We start from the raw sequence: 26,141 nt of genomic DNA, 5'->3' as shown, positions 1-26,141 counted from the left end.
AGTCCTTGGCCTTGGCCTTGGCCTCGGAGGCAAGTCCTTGGCCTTGGCCTTGGCCTCGGAGGCAAGTCCTTGGCCTTGGCCTTGGCCTCGGAGGCAAGTCCTTGGCCTTGGCCTTGGCCTCGGAGGCAAGTCCTTGGCCTTGGCCTTGGCCTCGGAGGCAAGTCCTTGGCCTTGGCCTTGGCCTCGGAGGCAAGTCCTTGGCCTTGGCCTTGGCCTCGGAGGCAAGTCCTTGGCCTTGGCCTTGGCCTCGGAGGCAAGTCCTTGGCCTTGGCCTTGGCCTCGGAGGCAAGTCCTTGGCCTTGGCCTTGGCCTCGGAGGCAAGTCCTTGGCCTTGGCCTTGGCCTCGGAGGCAAGTCCTTGGCCTTGGCCTTGGCCTCGGAGGCAAGTCCTTGGCCTTGGCCTTGGCCTCGGAGGCAAGTCCTTGGCCTTGGCCTTGGCCTCGGAGGCAAGTCCTTGGCCTTGGCCTTGGCCTCGGAGGCAAGTCCTTGGCCTTGGCCTTGGCCTCGGAGGCAAGTCCTTGGCCTTGGCCTTGGCCTCGGAGGCAAGTCCTTGGCCTTGGCCTTGGCCTCGGAGGCAAGTCCTTGGCCTTGGCCTTGGCCTCGGAGGCAAGTCCTTGGCCTTGGCCTTGGCCTCGGAGGCAAGTCCTTGGCCTTGGCCTTGGCCTCGGAGGCAAGTCCTTGGCCTTGGCCTTGGCCTCGGAGGCAAGTCCTTGGCCTTGGCCTTGGCCTCGGAGGCAAGTCCTTGGCCTTGGCCTTGGCCTCGGAGGCAAGTCCTTGGCCTTGGCCTTGGCCTCGGAGGCAAGTCCTTGGCCTTGGCCTTGGCCTCGGAGGCAAGTCCTTGGCCTTGGCCTTGGCCTCGGAGGCAAGTCCTTGGCCTTGGCCTTGGCCTCGGAGGCAAGTCCTTGGCCTTGGCCTTGGCCTCGGAGGCAAGTCCTTGGCCTTGGCCTTGGCCTCGGAGGCAAGTCCTTGGCCTTGGCCTTGGCCTCGGAGGCAAGTCCTTGGCCTTGGCCTTGGCCTCGGAGGCAAGTCCTTGGCCTTGGCCTTGGCCTCGGAGGCAAGTCCTTGGCCTTGGCCTTGGCCTCGGAGGCAAGTCCTTGGCCTTGGCCTTGGCCTCGGAGGCAAGTCCTTGGCCTTGGCCTTGGCCTCGGAGGCAAGTCCTTGGCCTTGGCCTTGGCCTCGGGTTGCCGGTCCTTGGACACATCCCTGCTGCGTAATCAGGTGTGATGTGCTTTTATGCTGGCGCCTGTATATCACGTAAATTATGTTTTATTTATAACACAGCAGGGGGGAGATTTGGAGCATTACAGCCATGGCACTGCTGCCCATGTGGGCAACAAACAGTAATGCAGAAATATGCCATAATGAGGTCGAAGTAAATTCGCAAGATTCAACCAATAACTACTCCATGAAGAATCGTAGAAAGGGTTCCGTCAGTCGTCATCTGTACCTGTGGGTAAAAAACAAAAAACAAAAAAGGACGTTTCGTTTCTCTCACAGAAACTTCGTCAAAACAAAAGTGCAGTATATGCACACTTAAAAGAAACAAACCATACAATTGAAGATGAACAAGTAAAAATCCTAGGAACAGAAAAGAGATAGTTTGAAAGGGGAGAAAAGGAAGCGATTTTTGTTAAAAAATTTTCACCCTCTCTGAACCGTGAAGGAGGTATCAGATTTAACCTGTCTCCTATTTACAATAACTTGTTGACCACCAAGGGACATAGACATGCTGATCAGGCTAACTGAAAGTAGCTATTCAGCCCTAGCCCAAACAATAGGCCTAATCAAGACCCAACGATAGGGAATTTAGAAATCAATGGGCCTCTTCACCATAGGGGCGTGACTAACCATCCCCACCCAGTCCTCAAATAGGCCACGCTCAGCTTTTTAGCGCAGAGCAACTTCCCGGAGTCTTCACGGAGACTTCAGGGTTGTCTACCGCTGACGAAGCTTCTGTGAGAGAAGCGAACCGTCCTTTTTTGTTTTTTACCCACAGGTACAGATGACGACTGACGGAACCCTTTCTACGATGGAACTTTCCTGTACGATTGAGAGCCTCCACAAGCATACTCCATGAAGAAAAAAAATCGAACTTTGAGAAAAATTCAATTCCAGAGGTATGTACTGTATAGTGGTAATCATCATCGAACCCCTGTTGGAGTGTGAAAAAAAATGCTGTAAATGTTTCCTGAACACTCCTGTGTTGCTGCAAAACATGTTTGCAGTGACGATCATTTCATCATTTATGGCTGTGATTAAATACATCCACGTAATAAGTACAGGCGCTCCCCGCTTTACGAACTTTCGTGTTGCGAACAACGGTACATACGAACATTTTTGCGGGTACAGGTATGTCGAAAAATGTTCTCGGACAGAGATGCTGTCAGTCAGATTTTGTATTGCGCGCCTTTTTCCGAGTACTGTAGTACTTCTTTCCGCTGCTAATACCGACGTGAGGCGCTGTGAGAGGAGGAGGAGGAGGAGGAAACGCTTGTCTCCATGAAGAAGTTCGAGACGGAACTCTCTCCCCCTCCATCATCTCCTTAAGCCTTCGAGTACATCTTCCAAAAGTATGTTAAACTTCATTTTATTACACTTGTATAAGCCTTAAACATACTTATATAAGCCTTAAACATACATTCCATACAAAATATAGCACTGAAGCAACTTACGTACGAATTCAGCCAGCGAACGATCCTTCGGAACGTATCTCGTTCGTTACCTGGGGAGCGTCTGTCTTCAGCCTTCCAAATCAAGTCAATAATTCAATGCGGCAATCAGTCGCAAACATTAAAGACAATGGCAAGTTTAGGGTGAAATTGGAAAAAGTGTGATAAATTCTCCTCTTAGGGTGATTTTTATGTTTACCTTTTGCTCTTGGCTGGCAAAGTTCAATTGCAAATAGTACTTATCATAAATGTTGATATCACAACACTGCAATGACATAAGAAAATGAAAACGTTTTTTTTTTTTTTTTTTTTTTAACTTGTATTTTATCTATACGGGCGGCCCGGTAGTCGACTGGTTAGCACGTCTGCCTCACAGTGCAGAGGTCATGGGTTCGATCCTGGCTCCGGTCTTCCTGTGTGGAGTTTGCATGTTCTCCCTGGACCTGTGTGGGTTTTCTCCGGGTACTCCGGTTTCCTCCCACATTCTAAAAACATGCATGGCAGGCTGATTGAACACTCAAGATTGTCCCTAGGTGTGATTGTGAGTGCGGATGGTTGTTCATCTCTGTGTGCCCTGGGATTGGCTGGCAACCGGTTCAGGGTGTCCCCCACCTACTGCCCAAAGTCGGCTGGGATAGGCTCCAGCACGGCCTGCGACCTTTGTGAGGATAAGTGGATCAGAAAATGAACGGATGGATTTTATCTCCACTTTTTATACTCTTGAATGGCGAAAATCAATTTGTATTAAAGCATCATAACTTCACTTGCTCCAAAACAGCAGGTTGATCAAACTGCATTCAAGCTGCTTAAATGTCTTACCCACAAAAGTGGCTTCATTATTGGATTGGATTGGATACAACTTTATTGTCAAATGTCTCCTTATGTTTTGGAGGTACAGCCCAGTCTCAGCGGCAAAACAAACAAATAAATAAATAAAAAAAGAGTTTGAACTTTTCCCTGGTTTCCAAAAGCTTTGGCCCTCTTGAAAGCTATTTTCCAACTCATGCTTGGTCATGCATCAAGTGCCTAATGGGAATGGCAGCACTGCAATAGGCAGGGCCAGATATATGTCGTTTAAAGACAGTATGTCAGCTGCTGTGCCCTTCATGGGGCTTGCCCGGTGAAGTGAGGGAACAAAAACTTGTACCAGTCTTCATTGTCGAGGCAAAAGTTGAAAGTTTTGTTCTTTAAGGAGCCACAAATCAAATTGGAACCTTTGTACTCATTTTTGCATTCAGTCTGACCACGCCACGCCTCATGCATTGCCTGTCAGTGTCAGTCGAGAAAAAGCTTTACAAAATAAAATAAATGCCCTGGGCGGAAAATATGTCAAAACGACAGTCGAGCATTATTCCAATCGACCGATCGATCGTAAGTCTTTAAGAAGTGCAGTCCACATGTTAACATGTCATGTTTGATGGAACATGAAAAGATGCCTACGTTGAAATGGTAAAGCCACAGATTTGTTTGCATAACCTGCGCTTTTAGATCGTGTGATCTGTGACTGATAAGAGTCCAGTCTAAAATTGTATGCTCAGGCCACAATTGTGAGTCAGAATGTTGTTGTTTAGAACGCACTTTTACATCTGTCACTGTAGTCGATTCATTGTCGTTCATACTAATTCATGGTTGATTTGCCTTTGTTTGAGCCTTGCCTAGAAGACTCAAACATTTATGTATACAGTTAAACTCCTCTACAACGAAATCATGTTTGCAGCAAGAAATTTTTCACAACAGGGGGCTTTTCACTGTAGCAAATTTTATCTCAGATGTAAACACACACACACACACGCACACGCACACGCGCACGCACACGCACACGCGCACACACACACACACGCGCACACGCACACGCGCGCGCACACGCACGCGCGCACACACACACACACACACACACACACACACACACACACACACGCACACACACACACACACACACACACACACGCGCGCACAAAACGTATGTGTGTACTCTTTATTTTTATTCCAATACGTAGTGCATAAATATGAGCATACACTTAGTTGACACTTCATATAGCCAGTGCAGAAAGAAAAAAACGGGAAAGAATTTGTGAAATTTACGGTCAGCATTCACTTTCACTTACATCATTTTCTTGCATAACATGTTTTACTTTGCTTCATCCATCTTTCATTTTTATTACTTTTATCCTGTCTTCAAGCATGAATGCTTTTTTTTCTTTACTCCTTGGTCTGCAAAGGTCCGTTTCAAAGCCATTTTAGCAATGCAGCGTTCGTCCTGTGGCTGAAACTAACAATAACAAATACTTCCTGGACTACTGCGCATGTGTAAACCAATGTAGTGTTTGCTGTTGCCGTTTCCGAACGAAGCAGTAGAGGTCGCTGTGGCATGCCGAGGTTGGATTAGACTTTTGCGGAAGGCTTGTTTTCGTTGCAGTGAATCTCGTTGCGAGGCAAGAGCAGAGAAAAATATTTCGTAGAACGGAACAGGGGAACTTTTCGGTGTGGGGGGGCAGAAAAGTAGGAATGGCTTTCATGCATGAAATTTTTTTCACACTTGGGGCTATTTTCGCCCATGTAGGTTTCGTTGTCGAGGAGTTTCACTGTAATTAATTTGTTACTGTCTATTGTGGTGCAGGTTCCTTTATTTGTCTTTGTTGAGAAAAAAAATCATGGGAAGAGGACCTTGAAAAAATAATTGCAGATTAAATCGCACTACAAAATTACCATTTGATTATTTTTCATCATCATTCCCAAGATCATGTGGACATTCAGAAGGATATGTGCTGGGAGCTGCTGGAGACTCAATTTAGAAACGTGTGTGTTATTCACCGACGTAACAGCTGGTCACTTCCCGTCCCCAAACACTCTCTTCCCTCACCTCCTTCTGACACACAACTAAGCCACTGAAGTGTCGCATGTCCTTTTTCATCATATTCTAACACCATCTAGCACCCTATCTGAGCGACGCGTTCCGCCGGGGACTCACTCAGTCCAAGCAACCCTTTCATTCTGCAGCTGCAAAGGATTAGAACTCTGTCATGAGCCCAGATAAACTTGCCTTCCTGATTTGTACTTGCATGACACCGGAAACAAAAGCCATGACACCGGCGTAATGCAAAGATAAAGGTGGACCTTCCGAGTAGCCAACGCTTGATGATAGAACACTTGAATATTTCATCAGACAGTGGCTGGACTCCCGTACGAGGTCCGAGAGCCGGGAGCAACCGCCCACAGGTTTTACGTAGCCATGTGTGAAATAGTAACAGCACTCTGCGACTTAATCATTGAAGAGAAAAAACAGAGGAGGGTCATGGTTGAGCGAGCACATCATGTTCACTTAATTCTCACTCATGGGATCGTGAGCATTGAGGACAGAGAATCGCGGTAAGAACCACGTCGAGCAAAAACACCACCGCAACGGCCACATCACATTAACAGCCTTTCCTCCAGTCACACACACACACACACCAAGACCAACATCTGCTATACAGGCTGACTCATTAGCTCTGTTTGGCCAAACTGATCATGCATGTACGTATTCTCCAAGCTCTGCGTACAGTGATATGGAGAAGCGGTAGGTCAGTCGCAGTTTTTAAACGGCTTTGAAGTAAAATCATCAAGATGTGGAGACTTCGTCTTAAATTTAAGAGGTTTCCATCTACCGTTTATGCATGACAGCCATTTTATGCCAAGCACCTCCAATTTCAGGGGCTGACAAAATGTTGCTCACACGATGGAACCTCGAGTAAACAGAACCAGATTTAACAAATATTGTATTTAATGGACAGAAAATAATGTTCAGCCTTCGCTGCCTTCAGCTTTAAATGACTTGTAGTCCATTAAACCAACTTCTACTGCATAGCCTTTATTGATTCATTCATTTATTTTTTTTTTTCATTCGGTGATTGGCTGGCAACCAGTTCAGGGTGGAACCCGCCTACTGCCCGAAGACAGCTGGGATGGGCTCCAGCACGCCTGCGACCCTCGTGAGGACCAGCGAAACAGAAAATGGATGGATGGATGGAAATTGATTTGTTTATTTATTTACGTTTTTATTTAGAATTTGAATTTGAATTAATGTCACGGCGAAGTGTATTTTTTTATGGTTCCTACTTATACATACACATTAGGATATTCATTTCATGAAAATACATTGATGACCATCAATCTCTATTTTATTTCTTGCAAGCAATCGTCTTGGTCAGCTCCATTCATCAATATAGTGATAGATTTCTGCTTACATTAGGCTAAATCTAATCCACCTCTGTTCAAACGAAGCATTTGTATGTCTCTCTCTTTGTACTCAGATCACATAATGGGGGGATGGGGGGGTGGAGTTGAAATTCCTCTTTGACCTTCATCTACCCATCGCAGCAATAATTTAATTTGTTTCATACTCTGTTGCATTTCCCATTTTCTCCCGGCTGTCAAGACTCTCACAAGTCTCATCCAAATCTCGCACAATTAACAAAGTTCAGTGAGTCGTTATTAGGTCTATTGGGGTTGTTGTCATGTCATCAGTTTAAGTGTCCAATCACAGTGCATAATGTCTCGAAATTTCGACTTTTTTTGTGGGGTCAGGTTAGCTCATTTTGTGCAATTTCTCACTCATTTGAAAAATCTCTTGGTAGCAATCATGCAGACGTGATGGAACCATTGCATTCATTGTGGCTCAGTGAACGATCAGAATGACGTGCATCGGCGCGTTACGTTTCGAGTGACACGTTTCTCTTGACCGCAGAAGGTTTTAATGTTGCGGTGTCAACAGCACTTTGTTTCCGAACACGCCCTCCACTCATCACCCGTGGTAATTATCTGTAAACGCACCCCTGTCTCCAGAGGTGCTGCTCTACATGATAAGTCTGATTAGATAAGTTGTCTTTATTATTAAGCATGCAGGATATCCATGTAACACCATGCCTCCCCCCCACTCCATCTCTCTATAACTGCGAGGAATATGCTAATGCTTGTCTCTACCTCCTCTCCTTTAGTTGTATGCTAGAATGCCCATCCACTAGTTTCACAAGGTTATGATGCTTCAGTGGCCCGGCGACTATGAACTGTCACAAGCAATCAGTTCTGATGGAGCCCTCGTTTCTGCACAGATATGCAGCTTTGGCAGCGTTCTGCTCGCTACCGTCTCTTTTGGTAGACGCCAGAAACGAGGAGCTGGAAGCAACTGTGATCCAATATTTATGAAGAGCGAATGCATTGTTGATGTTTTGTGTTCAGCCCAACGCTGGTGTCCTCTGCTTTCTTGATGATCTTCGGCTGAAGAATTATCTTGCAACCACACACGTCGAGGCGAGGTAATAAACAAATGATAACGCAGTCCACTGGACAGAGAATTATTCATTATTTTATAATAATAACCAAAACAGTGAATCTTTCAGAAGCTTGCTTGGTACGTTGACGTGTGCAGAAGGAGTTAAACAATTTCTCTCTTTGATCCCGTGAAGCCAAACCGATGAAACCCCTTCAAATGTGGCATATTCCACTGGGGTTAGCACGTCGACTTCACAGTGCAGAGGTACCGGGTTCAATCTCAGCTCTGGCCTTCCTGTGTGGAGTTTGCATGTTCTCCCCGTGCTTGCGTGGGTTTTCTCCAGGTCCTCCGGTTTCCTCCCACATTCCAAAAACAAGCATGGCAGGCTGATTGTACACTCCAAATTGTCCCTGGGTGTGAGTGTGAGCGCGAACGGTTGTTCGTTTCTGTGCGCCCTGCGATTGGCTGGCAACCGGTTCAGGGTGTCCCCTGCCTACTGACCGAAGACAGCTGGGATAGGCTCCAGCACCCCCCGCGACCTTAGTGAGGATAAAGCGGTTCGGAAAATGAATTAATGAATGAATATTCCACTGAAGGCAAAGGATTACTCTACATTTAATGTAAATACTGCGAATGGCTGGCAACCGGTTCAGGGTGTCCCCCGCCTACTGCCCGAAGACGGCTGGGATAGGCTCCAGCACCCCCGCGACCCTTGTGAGGATACGCGGAACGGAAAATGGATGGATGGATTCATGTAAATAGCCAATCAGTATCTGATGACGATTGCTGTGATGGAGCTGTGATGGGATTTTGTTGAATTGATCAAGACACACGAGCAGAAAGAAAAAAAATAGCCTACTGCAGAATCAGTCGTCTTTACAAGTTGTCTCTTAACTGCGCCATCCCTGCTTTTTCTTGTACAGGCATTAGGCTAAATGGCATCCTGAAATGGAAAATAATCTGCCACAAACAATATGTCCTCTCCTCTTTGAGAGCTCTTCCTCAATGAAAGGAATAAAAATCAGAAAGACTGCAAGCAGACAAATCCCTTATTCCCAGATAGACCTGAGATGAATAGTTTGAAACGGAATCAATGTCCTCTCCCTCTACTGATTTTATTTCAAATCTTCACCCCCCCAACGCGAATGTTCTTATCGTGCGTTTTCTTTTTATGACGACCCCAAAATAAATAAATAAATAAACAAATAATGCTAAAGCAAATAAGATTCAGCACATATCCGCTTACGGTCCCTCATAGTGTTTATCGCTGGTCAGCCAGGTCCTCCTCTTCATTTCAAAGCAGGGCTGATATCATCTTCAATAATGGAACCTGGACTTGTGCTGTTGTTGTTGACTTATAGTTCATAAAGCAGCCCATTATTTGAGGGGGGGCTGAGCTCATGTGCAGACCCGAGATGGGCTCTCATCTTGTATCCTGCCAACTGATGTAAATTAAAAGAAAAAAAAAGTAATCATAATAAGATCTTGATCTACACCTTGTACTCATGTCGGCCATAAAGCTAACATGTGAGTCAGTATGCAGTATACGGGGGATCTTGGTGAACGACAGAATTCTCTTCCTATGGCAGTGATGTCCCTTCAATTTGTACAATTTCAACCCTCATCTATAAAACCTAAAATCATAAGTTGCAGTCAAGACCATAAATGTGAATAAATCAAATGACTTGGTTTGTCATCTTGTGCCCCATGACAACGGATTCGAATGCCAGATTGCAAACTGCAGTGCGTTCCATAAGTTTGTATCACGTTACCTCATATCTCAATGACTGTTGAACGTATGAAAACCCAAACTATATTTCCTAAAAGCTATTGATCTTAAGTTTTTGAAGCAAAACTTTGAAGACAAAAATCCAACAAACGAATGGCTCTTCTGATTGACATTCGGGGGATCGGCTGGAAGGTGTGAAACACCTTTCACTTGTTCAAGTGTTTCAGTTGAAGGTGATGGGCATCCATTTTTTTTTTCGGGGGTACAAAGAATGTCACATGCCATTTCTGTACAGCACGTCTGACTGGCGGCTGCTTTTAAAAGTCCATCCAACACCTGCATTGACCCAGCCTGTGTGGGTCATTCTCATCAAACGCTAATACACAAAACGCCTTCTCATTTCCAGTGAAAAGCATTTAGTAAATAGCAATGAAATCAGTGCAAACCACGTTTTACACAAAAAGTAAAAACATTTCTGTGACGTAACAATGGCCTGACAAGACCACTACCACAGAAATGTGAAGATTTCACCATTCAAGCTAAACCGGTTTTATCTTACTACCCCTTGCCAGTTCCTAAAATAGTAGTTTTTATAAAATGACGTGGACTTAAAAAATACCCTGTTGTTCTTTTGCATTTTCGGCTTGTCACTGTAGTTCACAGAGACCCCAAGTTGAATGTAGGCACTGTGAAGTGATTTGAAGTCGTAGCAAGATGATATCATCGTTGTGTCAGTGACAGTGCATCCATTATCATTTTACCTGTATCCCTCTTCTTGCTCGCATTTTATCACATCTGGCCGACAAAATTGAGCAGAAAGATAAAGGAAATCAATAGGCTGTCCTGTGACTAATACTTTCGGTATCACGAGGGATTAGGTGACCCGTCTGGACTCGTATGATGTCACCGCGTCATGGGAGAGGATTGTGATGCTATGTTGGGAAACGGTCACGGTAAAACAGGATGTGGGGGAGAATTACCAGAACCTCCACTTTCTTCAGATAAAAGCAGGGAGGGGAGGCATTATTTCTAAGCATCATCTTGAAACCGGCGAAAGAGATGGCAAAGAACGCGTGGTGGCGCTTGCTTTATGGGTAGACCGCTGAAATCTTTTCATCATTCGCGGAATGTCTCACGGCTCGGCCTGGTGCTCAAAGAGAGTCCGAGCGGAGTCGTCGTGCTGAGGGCAGCAAGACAAGAAGGAGGGTCTTGGGATAAAATGGCTTGTTTCTCCAGACAGGGAAGAAGACCACAGTACTGGAAAGAAGCCAGTGGGACTCCTTACGACTTGCTAATGGGCCTGTAGTGCCTTCCGCCAAGAGATCCGGCGCACTAGTTAGCCACTACTCACCGTGCTACCCCTTAGGTCATGAAAAAGAAGACCGTAAACGCGCAGACACTAATTTGTTGTCACGTTCATCTGGAGATGGGACAAACAGACTGATGATGGTGTCACGAGACAGCAGGGTAAAAACAAACGAGGAGCTGACGGGCTGACGCAAAAACAATCCGAACTCAAACAAATCTGAGTTTCGAGTTTGATGAAATGGTGCCAGGGAGAAAAATTCCCAGACAGATCAGGAAGAACGGAAACCAGGAAGCGTTAACAACAATGGCAACAGATTCACTCCTCATCCATCATCCTTTTTTTTTCTCTTTTAAGGTAAATGATGATGTCGGCTCAAAGAAGGATTCGTGACGAATACATTATGTCTTGTGGCAATTTAAAAAAAAAAACAGCAGCTTCTGTTCCCCCCCCCCTTGGGCTAATTTAGAGGGTTTCTATGGTAGTCAGTAAACAATGTTAGCAAAGCTACAGGATGTTTTTTTTCAATAGAATAAAATTTATACCGCTACTAGCGCTGAAACAACAACATGGAAAATATTTTTTCCCCTTTCTCTTTTTATTATATGAGCACAAGTTAACAAAAGATGAAAATTAGTACTTGGTGACATTTTTTCCCCCCCATTTTGCCAAGAATTGAAGTTGTAAAACAAAATGGGAAAAACCATTTTTTTTAAATTCATTTTTACTTTAGGATGTAACTCATTACAGTACAGTTATTTCATCTGCACTTTTTATTTTAATTACCTCTACTTAAGTACAGAGTATGAGTGCTTTTACTACCTGGGGTTTAATGGAACGGCCATCTGTGCAGTGCACTTTCACTGGAAAGCAAAGTGCTCCTTTTGCACAGGGAAAACACACACACGCACATGCGCACATGCGCACACACACACACACACACACACACACACACACACACACACATCCCGATCATCCTGAGTTTTTAATTTGGACTCTGGAACAGCCAATAATGCTTGCTTAGTAGATCTCAGATGTTTTATGTAATCAGGTGGCATGGCATGGAGTGCTTTGTAAGCAATTAATAACATTTTAAAACGGTGTCCCATAAAAACATACACTCACTTTACGAGCTGATAACTATTTTTTTTTTCAGATTAAACATATTGAAATTAAAGTGGTAGCTAGACTCTACTTTGAAGAAAGTCCATTCATTCTCAAAGGCTACTGGAAGTATGAAAACACGACTGAATGGAAGGTGTGAAACACCTTTCACTTGTTCAAGTGTTTCAGTTGAAGGTGATGGGCATCCATTTTTTTTTTCGGGGGTACAAAGAATGTCACATGCCATTTCTGTACAGCACGTCTGACTGGCGGCTGCTTTTAAAAGTCCATCCAACACCTGCATTGACCCAGCCTGTGTGGGTCATTCTCATCAAACGCTAATACACAAAACGCCTTCTCATTTCCAGTGAAAAGCATTTAGTAAATAGCAATGAAATCAGTGCAAACCACGTTTTACACAAAAAGTAAAAACATTTCTGTGACGTAACAATGGCCTGACAAGACCACTACCACAGAAATGTGAAGATTTCACCATTCAAGCTAAACCGGTTTTATCTTACTACCCCTTGCCAGTTCCTAAAATAGTAGTTTTTATAAAATGACGTGGACTTAAAAAATACCCTGTTGTTCTTTTGCATTTTCGGCTTGTCACTGTAGTTCACAGAGACCCCAAGTTGAATGTAGGCACTGTGAAGTGATTTGAAGTCGTAGCAAGATGATATCATCGTTGTGTCAGTGACAGTGCATCCATTATCATTTTACCTGTATCCCTCTTCTTGCTCGCATTTTATCACATCTGGCCGACAAAATTGAGCAGAAAGATAAAGGAAATCAATAGGAAATTCAAAGAAGTCAAGACCCCCCCAATGTGAGGGCAAGCCATTAAAGATTTATGAGTCAGGACTGGGGAGATTATTAAAGCTATCATTGTAAATAGATGATATTAGCAGTGGTTTAAAAGTTTCTTAACTTGCAGCACATACATACTTCCACCATGGCCTCTCGCCCAGTGTTTGTGGATAAAATGTAGAGATCGAAAGCAAACAGCATTGAGCGAGGAAAGCTGTTGTGTTACCACACAACAGCTGCTAGAGTGACTGAGTCCAAGACAAACATCACTCAGACCGAAAACCTTCTCCTCAGGTTGACTTGAAACGGCTCTTTTAATATTTTCGTTAAAAATGCATTTTGTCAAACTTGTCTTTCGGTCTTTTTGACATCTTGCTTTCCTGATTCTCACTGCAGCCTCTGCCTTCCCCAAAAAGAAATGAAAGGAATGCATATGTGAAAATGCATTGGATGGCGTGAAAACGAGGTCAAAAGAATGCTGCACTTGGAGAATTATGTTGTCGTGCTCTCCTGGGATTCATGTTGGATGAGAGAGCTTTTTAACCTCATGTGGCCAAACCTAACAGTGCAAATGATGTAACCACCCAAGCAAGACTGCACTGGTGCAAGGCTCTTAGCATTAGCAGCTGTCCGTCGGTTCTGCTCTCATTCTTCTGGAAGTGTAACACGCAAAAGGATTCAACACATCGTTCTTTCTGCGGGCCTCGCCTCATCTTCGGTTTGAACTGTTTTGTCAATACCCTCACGGGGACTTTAGCCTTCGCACCTCATTCACTGGAGCGCCAGTCATCCGAAAGCGAACAACTTCACAAGGCCCTCGAGAGTACCTGGCCATCAAACCGTCACATTGCAGATGGGAAGTTCACCTTTGATTTTTCCGCACCGTCACGTTGCTCCGTTCTTTCGCGCATTGCCACGCATCATTACGGATGTCATAATATGACAAAGCCAGGATTTAATAGCACTTTTGAGTTTTGGTTCATGACTCAGTTCAGCTTTTGCTGTCATGTACGATATGTTAAAATGTCAAATAATGATGTTACATTTGCCACAGTCCTCACGACACACCAGATATTGCATGCAAAAGTGGGGGGTTGGGCAGTTTTTCATTCACCATATTATGGTGATATTGAAAAAACATGTTGAAAGTGTATTAAAAGTGTAAGGGGGGACTGTCATAATTATGACACAATTATATATAAATAAGATGGGTGCGCATCGCTCCACTAAAAGATCATGTGATACGTATTTCGATACATACATAGATTCAACCACCATACGATTTTAAAGTGGAGTGATTCGATTAAGTGGGCTTATGATTGGATTCATATGGTATGGCTTGGTTCAAAATGGTATGATGCAGTTAGTTTCTTGTCATTTTACACGCAAAAGAATGAACTTGTCAGTCTTGAAAATTCCTTCAAAGATATTGTACGTCTTTCGATATGGATCTCAATATGTTTTACATTGTTGTCAGATTCGTGAAAACCCAATTTCCGTTTTTTCTTACACCACCCCTAATATGTATATATTTAAAAGAAATTCAATATGATCACACACACACACACACATCCCGATCATCCTGAGTTTTTAATTTGGACTCTGGAACAGCCAATAATGCTTGCTTAGTAGATCTCAGATGTTTTATGTAATCAGGTGGCATGGCATGGAGTGCTTTGTAAGCAATTAATAACATTTTAAAACGGTGTCCCATAAAAACATACACTCACTTTACGAGCTGATAACTATTTTTTTTTTCAGATTAAACATATTGAAATTAAAGTGGTAGCTAGACTCTACTTTGAAGAAAGTCCATTCATTCTCAAAGGCTACTGGAAGTATGAAAACACGACTGAAGAAACCAAGAGAATTATTTTGTGACGTGCGTGATGCCATGGCTTCGCATTGTCAGCCGTATCTAGACCAGACCGGATGTCAGTTTGAGAACACGTGGGGACAAACCAATAAAATATTTGTCAATTCAACTACATTTTGAAAATTAAATGATATTTAATCAACACCTCATTTACAATCGTCTCAAGAGTGTGTGCATCATTTTGGTGTCAATATTATTTTGTTAACTACTGTACTGGGTTAATTATGCAATATATAATTGTACATAATTATGACTAACTTAATTGTAAAATGTTTTTGTTTTCCTGTCCCATGTTTCGATCATGCTCGGATGATTAACTGACCTTGATTGGCTATAAAGAGGCTTTGATTTAACTGGTTTTGTCCGGCATGTGCCGGTGTGTGCGGGTGACAAATGGTGTGCCATCTCTCCTGCTATGATGAAGGGGCTGTTTCGCTGAAAAAGTTTGGCAAAAACTGCTGTCCAATATAAGCTCTTCAGAATAATTTGCAGTGAAGGCAAAATTCTGCAACAGTGGTGACCCTTTCAGAAGAAGTTCACGTGCTATATCACAGCCGATAGTCAAGATAAAATAAACATTTATCATCCTTCAGCCTACATACAGCAGTGTGGTACTTATGAAAGCCCACATTACACAACAGCTTTAGCCCATACAACCCCCCGCGCCCCCCAAAAAAGTACTGCATATCAATGCCACAAATTATCTAGTACACTGTGGACTCGATTTATTCTCAAGATCAGTCAAGGCAAAGACTACATCTTAACGTTGACCGAAAGAGTTTGCTTTGTAGTTCAGTCACTAAATACACTGTATGTACAAAAAAAAAAAAACCCAAACAAACCCAAACAAAAAAAAATACTTTGATTTACATCTCATGGTTCAATGTTTCATATGAGTTCCCTTTGATTTCAAAAATGTCAACAGAAAATACAGTACAAACCTTTTTTGTTGACACAACCTGCTTGCTACAAGTGAGAAGACTGACTTGCAGCTTTGAGTTCTTTATCCTCTCTGTTTATAGACATGTTAAGTACATTTATGTATATAACACAGCCACCTCATGCTGTGTTTTCTATTCTATTGCTAATTTATTATATTTATTCTGCAAATATACTGTATTACTAATGCTATATTTTATATTGCACTTTTATTGACCTGTGTACAGTTCTTTCTGAAACATTTATTTTGTGCAATAAAAGACTGTTTTTTTTTTCTTCCCCCCCAATTTTGGTGCTGTAGACTGCAAATTTCCCCAGTGTAGGACAAATAACGGTTATCTTATCTTATCTTATTTTATCTTATCTTATTTATTGGTCACAACAGTTGCACAATCTAAAGAAATCAAACGCAAAGGCTTTCTCTCTCGTAATTTTTTTTAATCCATCCAAATGGCCGCCTATATGAGCCCTGCCATCGACTGATAACCAGTCCAAGGTGTATTGTGCCGCTCACCCAAAATCAGCTGGGAAAGGCTCCAGCTCAATGGCGACGCTAATGAGAAAGAGCGGTATAGAAAATGGATGGATGGCTTGAGCTATTTGTCTTCATTCACTTGGTTTCAAAAAAAAAAAAAAAAAACCCAGATACTCCATATCAACTAAAATGCAAATGTATATCATCTGACGGATGCTGAGAGTGAAAACTCTATGTGGTGCATCTGTCACACCTTCGCCAGACACGTTACAGTTTGCCTGCACCAACGTGCCTAACAAGTTGTGTGCGCATCATTTTGTGCTTCGAAGTCTGCGGCTGTGTCGAAGTGTATGTCCAGACGAACGCTTGCATATGCATGTGTGTCAGTAGACAAATATCCGTCTGTGCCTCCACAGCTGAACTGGGATGGCTCGGCCCTGATTCTCCTCAGTATTGCACATTTTCCTTCCTCTTCCTCCTCATCCTCCTGGGCAATCGGCCCCCGTCAGGGACTCGCCCCCGCTCCCGGGTCCCACACCCGGTACGACTCTCGCTGTTGCTCGCGAGGTTCACACCCAGTACAGACCCCGGAAGGGCCCTCGCCTGATTATTACTTAAGGAGGGTTGTGGGCGGCTACTCCCACTCCCCTCCGTTCCGGCGGGGCGAGCGCTGGGCGCCTCACCTTCCGGTGAGACCCCACCTCCTTCCCCACCGGCTGGTGGGCCCAAGAGCCCCAGCAGTCCCCCCCTCACCCAACTCAGAGGCATCTCACCACGCGAGGGGCACATTTTCCTTCTTCCTCCTTCTGGAGTCGTCATCCTCATCCACACATACCGCAAAGACATCTAACATCCCAAACACCCCACCGCCCATCCCTTTCTTTCTTTTTCCCAGCTTCCCCTGCCATGCTTCCTTGGTCACACCTTTCAAATTGAGTTACAGCCCGCAGAGAAAAGTGTGGCACTACAACAGTCACATGAGAGGCGTGTGTTGACCACAGCGTGTCTCTGTCAGGCCACACGCTGGAAAAAAATGTCTCCCTGTCACTTTGTTAACCATCTATTTACGGTGCAACAAAAACAGCTCCAAACACAATAAAAAAATGGGGAAAGATGTGGGTGTCTTCATCCGCGCTTCACAACATTCTTGCCACATTTGCCATTGCGGCAAATTGTGTATTGGTTGAGCAACAATTTGAAGTCATTTGACTTCAAAGCTTGAAAATCAAAAAAAGTGTTTCTGTCATTGTCAGGATGGCATAAAGTACAAGAAAACTATTAAAATGGAGGCGAGAATTAAGTTTTTCCAGGGCAGTTATTGTACAGTATATTTCTTAGCATAACAGTAATTATAAGGGTGAACTCAAGCCCAATATGTCAAAAATGTATTTTCTAATTGAAATGCGCATATCTCCTTCATCTGCTGCTGTTAACCAAAATCTAAAAACGATTTACTAAAAAAAAAAAAAAAAAAAAAAGCATTTGAAACATCATAGCAACTCGCTTACCGAAGCCGCCATGTCCTTTTCGCATTTGTGTGTGATTTGCATGAATATGACCTGTACTCACAAGTTCTGCCTTATTATGCAGCTTTACATATCAAAAAATACATAAAGAAAGAGTAAGTATTGAGCAATGACAAGCTAAATATCATCATTGTTGGCCTGCGCCTCGGCTGACTCACAAAAGTATATGAATAGGTCACCACCAACATCAACACAACATTCCTAAATCATGTTCAATCGCTAAGTGAATATGCTAAAATCAAATTGCTAAATAATTACGCTGTCATTAATTAAGATTGTATGATACGGCGCCTCTCTCCTCCGGCATGCCGACTCACTCGGTCGTCGCTTGCGCCTGCGTGGCAGTTTAGTACGAGAAAATAAATCTGCACACTTACCTTTGACACTGACCGGCCTGACACTGTTGCAGTTGCTGCCGATCCATTTTTACAAACTAGGCTTCCTCGAATGTACTGTAGGTCTACCCTAATTAGTACAGCTGTGCACGAATCGGTGGTGACTCAAATTGAGAGGCGAATTGGCCATTAAATACGAATGCTAAATCGGAATTTTAGGATTTGAGTGAGAAAGTCTCAAGCATACTGTCGCATGTAAGAGTGTCACAGGAACAGTTTGAGTACGTCGGGAGTGCACAGCATCGTGTCAAGTGCGCTCTTTTGAGAGCGAAACCCGGAAGTGTTTTAGGATGTAAGAGATTGTTCAGCTGGCTCATGAGCGTTAATGTTGGATGGGAGAGACGAACCCTCCCAAGTTAATTTAGCTCTAACCAGCATGTTACGAAAGAATACGGATGAATTCAAAAGTTTACCAAAAGTGGAAAAAAAACCTGAGGTTCTGCCGTTGGCCAATTTACGGCAAGGGATCATGGAGGTTAAAGTAAGTTAATTTCATGTAAAATGGAAAACCTTTGCGTCGACTGGTAGGTTAGCACGTCGGTGTACACGCTGCTGTTTTTAAAAAAGTGAATATGAGGCTCGGTGAAGCACTTTGGACCAACTTATGGTGCAGATAAAGCACAATATAAAAGCACTTCATTTACCATTTACCATTGTGATCCAATTTGATTTTCATTTTGTTCAACGAATAGCAAATTGGATGTGAGTCCGAGCTCTAACTACAATCATTTATTGAAAACAAATCCATACTCTGAATTGCGAGGGACAGTGCTAACACTCATTTGAGGTGTTTGTCACTGAAGGTCTGCAGCTGATGACGATTTCAAACACGGTGCCTTGCTTACGTTGTTAATTAGCGGTATTATTTCACGAATGCAGCATTAATCAGTGCTGTGTTTCGACGAGTGCTGACACAGGCAATGTATACTTGCTTTAAAAATGTGAGGGTTTAGTTGCTCTTTATGGTTGTGTTCATCGCCAGGAAGAGAGATGGGTGCATGCAAGTCACTGAATATTATATATATATATATATATATATATGTATATATACTATTCTATATTGTGTTGTTAGCCATCACATTACAAGGCTGAAAACTGCTGCAGGAAAACTGTCCTTCCTGCCTCTTCATGTTTTTTTTGTTTTTTTTTTCATTATTGGTTCTCCAAACCTTTGGATCCTGACACTACAACAAAGATACATTTTTTTCATCTTGAGGATATTTCTAACTTATCATCACCATCGATCATTGTGAACACACATTGTGCAACCAACATAACATCCGAGTTGAATGCAGCAAAAGTAATAAATAATTCTGGGGCACATTGCTTGTACCAATACTGCAGTGTGAACATCTCCGGGCTTTGTTAACCACATTCCTCTCTTTGTTTACAATGAGGCATTGCGCTGCTTTTCTCACATCTCTTTCCTCTTTCAAGACAGTCACTTGTGTCATCTTGTCTGCCTTGCCGTTCTTCTGCAGCGAGCCTGCTTCATCTAAATTAACTAAAAGGCTGAAGATGGTTCACTATTGGTGGGGAAAAAAAAACACTCAGTCGATGTGCTCAAGGGAGGAGGAATGGCTGCAAACCATTAGCGAAATGACAAAATGAGGAAAATGAAGATGAGCTTCAAAAGCAAAACATTGCAGAATGTGCCTTTGAAAGAAAACAAGGCGAGTAATCGAGTAAAAAGCGTGTCAAGGAAAGGTGCAGAAAGGGCTCACTGTTCGTTCCGCCTCAGGTGGAAGGGAGGAAGAGGATGAGTAAACAGAAGAGAAAAGGATGGCGGGGTCATTAACTTGGCTAGCCGTGACCATCAGAAACATTAACGCTGTCCGCTCTGCTTTCTTCAAACTGCTCCCTTTGCGCTTTGAACTCCTCTTTTCTTCTCTCGAAGCCACCCTGACTCCCAGCTTCCGCCGCTATTATGGAACCTGCGCTGGCAATTACACATTTCCCAATTTCTGATGTCGCTTCAAAGCAAAGAGTCTTTCCACCAACGTAAACTGCAAAGCTTCGCTACAAAGCCGAGCCTGCGGGATAACCGCCGCCGCACATTTGTTTGCTGCCGGTCACTAATTCAATTAATATCAAAAGGCTTTCAGCCGACTTGAAAGAAAATTGTCCTGATACTCCGCTTTTATTATACATGTGACTTCTGATGTTTTTCTCTCTGAAAAGCGAAGTTTAATTTGACTCACTGTCAGCGCGTCTCTATTATGTTGGGTTTAAAGGATGTGCTCGTTTTTTTTTTTTTTTTTCCCGTTAATCGATTGAGCAGTAACGCCTGCCTAAAAATGGATTAACTCCTCAAATCCACATAAACGCTTCTTTCCTAACGTCTTTGATTGGATTGCCACCTCGTGAAAATTAAATGCACTTTGCTCATAAAAGGTCTGAGTCATGCACAGGGAGCTATTGATGACGGAGGAAGTTTGAACATCCGAGTAAATAACTCTGACAGCTTTGCACAACAAACGCTGACAAATGTAAAACTCAGCGGCACAAGAGTTCTTCAGTCAGCCTCCGAGGCCTGCAAGTCTGCAGATGAATCTCATTTAATGACCTGATTTATTTCATTGTTCTTTCATTGTCTTGGAAGAGACAATCCGAGGTACTTTGGAATGTCGTTTGCATAGCTATCACGTGTTTGATGTTTGAAACAGCACAATAGCCAGTTAGGATGGAAACCGGAACTTGCGCTGTTGCCGGACGCAGAGAGAGCAGCAACTGGCTGTGTTGAGTGTTTGTGTAACGTGTCTAGAAAATCAGTCACCACAATAAAAAGGACAAAGTGAAGAATTCGTAACTGCATTGCAATGTAGTCACTAGATAAGCTAACGGTTAGCCTACTGGATAAGCTAACAATTAGCCAAGTTTATTTTACTGTATTTCTCCATCACTTCTACTCCATCCTGTTTGTGGTTTCGGTATGGGGAGGAGACGAACGATGGCACATATCGATATGTGTGCGACGTATTGTGCTCAGCGATGTCCAGGAAGTCATGTGTTACCCTTATATGTCCATTGTTTACAGTAATGACTGAAGTCTTACTTTTCTCACTTACTTTGCAAAATTACAAATCATTACTCTATACCAGGGGTGCCCATTACGTCGATCTTGATCGACCAGTAGCTCAAGGACTGGTCCCAAGTTGATCCGAGGTGGAGAGGAAAAAAAAAACAAAAAAAAACATTTGTGTCTATGTGCATGTTAGTAAGATATTTGTTTGTGCTAATGTACACTGCACCCTAATCATTCTATCAGTCTCACTTTCACAAGAAGTATTTTAAAAAGAAAATAAAATAAAGCAGGTCATCTTTAACTTACGGTGACGTGTGACTGTGTCACCGGAAGTTGTTAGCGCTCAGCAGTCTGCAGTTGCAGCTTGTGATCAGAGTTGTTGCGCTATATCTTTTATTGTTATCATTATTCTCATTCAGAGTTTGTTTTGTACAATTCACCGAGGGGACGAGCAAAGAATGGGAATCTGGAGGGCCGAGAGAAGCATTTTAAAACGGTACGCGTGAGCCACGATCGTTAACAGGCTGCAAAAGTGCGTCGTGTGCCTCAGCGTCAGGCTATTGCTCATCATGGCATGCGTGTGTACGTGTGTGCGTGCGTTTGTGAGCGCGCGGTAACGGGTCGATCACGGGAGGTTGGTTGATCGAAAAGTAGATCTTCGGTCATAAAAGTTTGGGCACCCCCTGCTCTATACTACCGGTAATTAAAAATAGTGGCAAGCATGTACTTTGGAATGTGTTTGTACGATACTCTCAAGGTAGTCGTGGGCCTTGGCATTCAGTTTGCAAGTCATGCATCTCTGCTTGTCGCGGAAGAGGTGTACTTTACCGGAGATCGTTATCTTGAGCAACACAAGGACACCAACTGCGCAGTCGCCCACCATGATGACAATGAGCTTTTCTTCTGTTTTCACAAATGATTTCATTGACAATAATAGTCGTTTTCATGAACTTCCACTTTGAGACATAAAACACAGGTGTTGTGTCCTTTAAGAGCACAAATCAAGCTGTTTTCAGATGTTTTTAGTGAACAATTTTGTAGTGTAAATGGTATTGTTAGTTCTTTTAATAGAACCCCAGCTGTGTTGTGAGGTCAGCAGCCACGGGTCAATACGTGGAGCCCGGAGTTCAACACAAACATGCTGCATGAGCATTTAGCAAAGGGAATGAGCTGCCAAGAGAACTGAAGTTAGCCCCACGTGTAAGTGCTTTTAAATTCGGGTGCAAAACAATGCTTTTTATTCCATACCTATGACTACGTCCTTTGGTAATTTTAGTAAACTACTTTAACTTTAAATGCCTTGAATACTTCTGTTTTTTTTAATGACCAATTCTTTTGCTTAACAATGTTGTTCTGTAACTATGTGAAACACATTGAATTACCTTGTCTATGAAACGCGCTATATAAAGAAAGCTGCCTTGCCTTTTACAATTAAGTGGAAGACTTCAAGATGGAGCATCAAGCATAGCAGATAGATACGTGTGCAAATGATCAAATCGCCCAAATAATCAAGTGACATTTGTGAGTCATCTTTCTATTTCTCACATCTCTGACAGATGTGGGCCTAGAAAAGTAGTTGTGTCAAACTTCACAGTGTTGGTGCGCATGAAGTTTAAGGTCGTCCAGAGACACTTTGCTTGATGGAAAAGCTTCAACATGGCAGCAAGAAACAAGAAATGGGGCCACGGCTCCCACAGGAGCCACTTCCTCTCACCAAAGCTCAGTCTGCCCGAGAATTTAATTAGATTTCGATATCAAGCCTTTTCCCTCCTATGCTTCCATTCCTCTTCAACGTGCGTGAAATTGCATGGTACTATCTATTATTTATTCACACTCATTTGCTTATTGTTTCTTACGGAAGCCTTCGTTTGGGTCCTTGCAGCTCGGCTGCCTCCGATATGATGCTCCACTTCGTCTCCCTCACCACTCTGGCCCCCCTCCTCTGCAGATCAACTCGTTTGCTGGTGGGGGGCTGAGGGATGGGTAGATTTTTTTCTCCCCCCCCCCCCCCCCTTTTGCCCAATGACAGCACGGTGAGGTGCTATGAGGGCTGGGTGCTAATGAGCTGACTCTGCAATGCTGGGGAGATGCTCTCTAACACAGGGGGAGTGAGACGATGGAGCGCGCGGGCGGAGGCTCAGAGGGGCCATTATGACCATGCAGCACAGGGGTTAGAGGGATGAAGAGGCAGGCGAGGCATTTTGGCTCCGAGACACAGCCCCATTCACTTGGCTCATCTGTTCAAATGACATCCCCAAATGTCGCTCTCAACTCCATTCCTTCCTCGTTTATCCACTCGGTGTCTGCTAATTGCGATTCAAAAGGGGAAGCTTATTTGTCCGCGCTGCACCATACTGTACAGTATATGACCAATAAAACAGCCCATAAAAACGCTAAGAGCAAGGCAGTGCGTGTCATTCTCTACTGTTTTATATGGTAATTATCTTAACCCTTTCTAAATCAATTATATGAACAAATACAACCAACACACAAACTCCATAAACGCTTGCCACACTGTTTCTTTCCCAGGCCAGCATGTGTACAGTGTCACCAAGTGTACTTGTACAGTACGCCAGGCAAATGTGCGCGAAATATCACCACTGTAAACTCAACAGCAAGAGGAACGAATTTCGATGCGTGTGATAGAGTACATTTATTCATGCTGCCGTGCATGTCAAGAGGAGGGGCATACTCACACGCGTGGGTGACCGAGAAGCTGTTAGACGACTCCAGGTTGTCTACGTTGTAGTTGAGGTGGAAAGGCTTCTCGGTGGTGTTTTGGTTGGTGTTGTAGAGTTGCACCGCGAACCTGAAGGCGCTGTGCTCCTGCACCGTGGAGCGCATGAAGAGACCCCCTGCAAGTGGGAACAAGGCGACCACACCACGCGCATCATCACTTTTAGATGTTTACTAGTACATGAAAGCGGGTTTAACTCATTTTTGCGTGATCCAAGTGCCTTTTTGGATCACTTCAGCGGCGCGTATGGTTTAAGCACGCTCCATCCACATGTTTGGTTTTAATCCAAACGAACAATTCACTCGAAGGCTGCAGCATTTTTTTTTAAAGACGAACTCCGCCCATGCTATTGCGAGATAAAATCACAGTGCAGCACAGGTCATTTACAGCCGTAAATCACTTACCGATATTAATCTGATTTGGAAATCCCGCCGACGATGAGTCGAGGAGCCAGAGTAGCAACAGCACCAGGCTCCGTGCCATTTTTGTCAACTACAACCACTCTGTTCAACTCCTTGGGAAGAAGCTGGGCAAATGCATATGTTCGGCAAGATGACGATGGGAATCCAGTGGACAGATGATGGTCGCTCACAGTTGCACCAATAAGGCTCATTGAAGTGCGCGAGAGAGAAAGCGCGACGGAGAGAGAGGGAGAGAGCTCGCAGGGAGGAGGGAGGGAGAAGGAGTGTGAAGGAAATCTGATTGGACCGATGTTGGCCAAACCTGATCTGACATTAAATTATAAGGCAGCAACCTGCTACTTTGCCACAGCCTGGAATAATCACCCGCACTTGCCTGTATTAGACGACCAATCAATAGGAAGCACTGCAATCTCCGGTGGCCAATAGCTGGCTGCGTGGCCATTCCAGCTGCATGCTGCACCAACGCTTTACTTGTTTAGTTTTTTTTTTTTTTTCCTCACTGAAAGTCATGCGATATAGTTTGGATCATTTAGTGTCCATTATACTGTGGCATTTTTATTGGATAAAAATCAATGATGGGGCACCATCTGCTTTGGCAGGCAAAATCCATCCATCCATTTTTTATTACGCTTCACCTCATTAGGGTCATGGGTGAGCTGGAGCATATTCCAGGTGACTTTCGGAGTAAGGAAGTGTACATTCTGGACCGGTGGTTGGCTGTCTGTCGTTGGCCTTTTAAAACCCAAAGCCAGGAAAATGACTGCACTCTGTCTCGCTGCCTGTGCTTTTGTTAAAAATCCAAATTTGTAACTTTGCCAGCACAGCTATGCTTGCCTGCCTCAGGTTCACTGATGAGGCAGGTGATTCTATCATTTAAAAACTGAAGGTGTTCACAATAAGTTCTGCCAACAATAAAAGGACACATGACTAGTCACTGCCAACGTGTAAAAATTGCAGGGCAGTCAATTCTCAGTCACCCAATCAATGGACATAAACTTCCACAAAGCAAAGGCCTCTTCGCAATGTTATACTTCAACTAGACGCCTGTTATCGTCTGCAATTGACAGCATAAAGCTGTAAACTGTCCAGCTCTTGTTTTTCTATACATAACATGCTCCTGACCATCGTCTGAAGGACTCATAAAGACATGACAGGTTTCATTATCACTCTCATCAATATGCTTTGAGAATGTACTTTTAAAACTTTGGATATGTGTACCATTTGGTCATTCAACAAGGTGCCAAGAGTTAAGAGGAATTCTGATGATAATTTTTTATAGGGTACAAGTACAACTTTATTGTCAAATGATTGTCAATACATTTTGTTGATGTAGCTTGACAAACGTAAATTGACTCCTTTATTACCCTTATTTGTGTTCTGAGAATTCTTTACTATGTCTGTAAAAGAAATCAGTCGAGTACTTATGTGGAATGACCCGCTGATCATAGAGACATTTGCTTTCCAAAAAGGGTCAAAGGTGACATCTTCGACAATTCACTCGTTCCCTGGGGAAGAATCTGCAACCACATCACATGGATTCTTGTTCTTCACAGATTCTGGATCAGACTGACAGGATGTCATATTTGTGACCTCAGTGGTCTAAGTCATCATGACCGGTGTCAAAGCTTTCAATGGCTCTTCTCTGATGTTCCCTCACAACATGCAGGACATTGATGCATCGGAGTTAAACACCGTGGAGAAGTCTTATCCCCAGATAAGACTTCTCCACGGTGTTTCGCAAAGCAGAAATGAATGGGTTATTTGATTCGTTGCATGTTGGTTCTCCGTGTGAACTGGCTCATGACAAAGCATTGCGAAGATAACATTTAAGGAATTAGACCTATTAGGGGGTCTGAGTAATCGAGTTAAGACACAAATGAA

General features: G+C 43.6%; 1 protein-coding gene across 4 annotated transcripts in view; it reads right to left on the bottom strand.

Moving 5' to 3' along the window:
• LOC109515834 (glutamate receptor 3-like) overlaps positions 1-24,518 on the bottom strand; it is a 111,783-nt gene extending 87,265 nt beyond the window's left edge. For 2 of the 4 annotated variants that reach the window (XM_019869868.1, XM_019869869.1), the window contains exons 1-2: positions 24,243-24,518; positions 23,798-23,956 (exon numbers count right to left, since the gene is read on the bottom strand). In XM_019869868.1, the coding sequence (XP_019725427.1) occupies positions 23,798-23,956; positions 24,243-24,321 (238 nt within the window). In that variant the 5' untranslated portion in view covers positions 24,322-24,518. The remainder of the gene's footprint in view (positions 1-23,797; positions 23,957-24,242) is intronic. The other 2 variants (XM_019869867.1, XM_019869866.1) reach the window with 1 other exon arrangement.
• Positions 24,519-26,141: the final 1,623 nt, after the last annotated feature.

Source organism: Hippocampus comes, unplaced genomic scaffold (genome assembly GCF_001891065.2).
Source record: "Hippocampus comes isolate QL1 unplaced genomic scaffold, H_comes_QL1_v1.1 scaffold9, whole genome shotgun sequence".
In the NCBI taxonomy this organism is placed as follows: Eukaryota; Metazoa; Chordata; class Actinopteri; order Syngnathiformes; family Syngnathidae; genus Hippocampus; species Hippocampus comes.
This window is presented reverse-complemented; position numbering and strand designations above follow the sequence as displayed.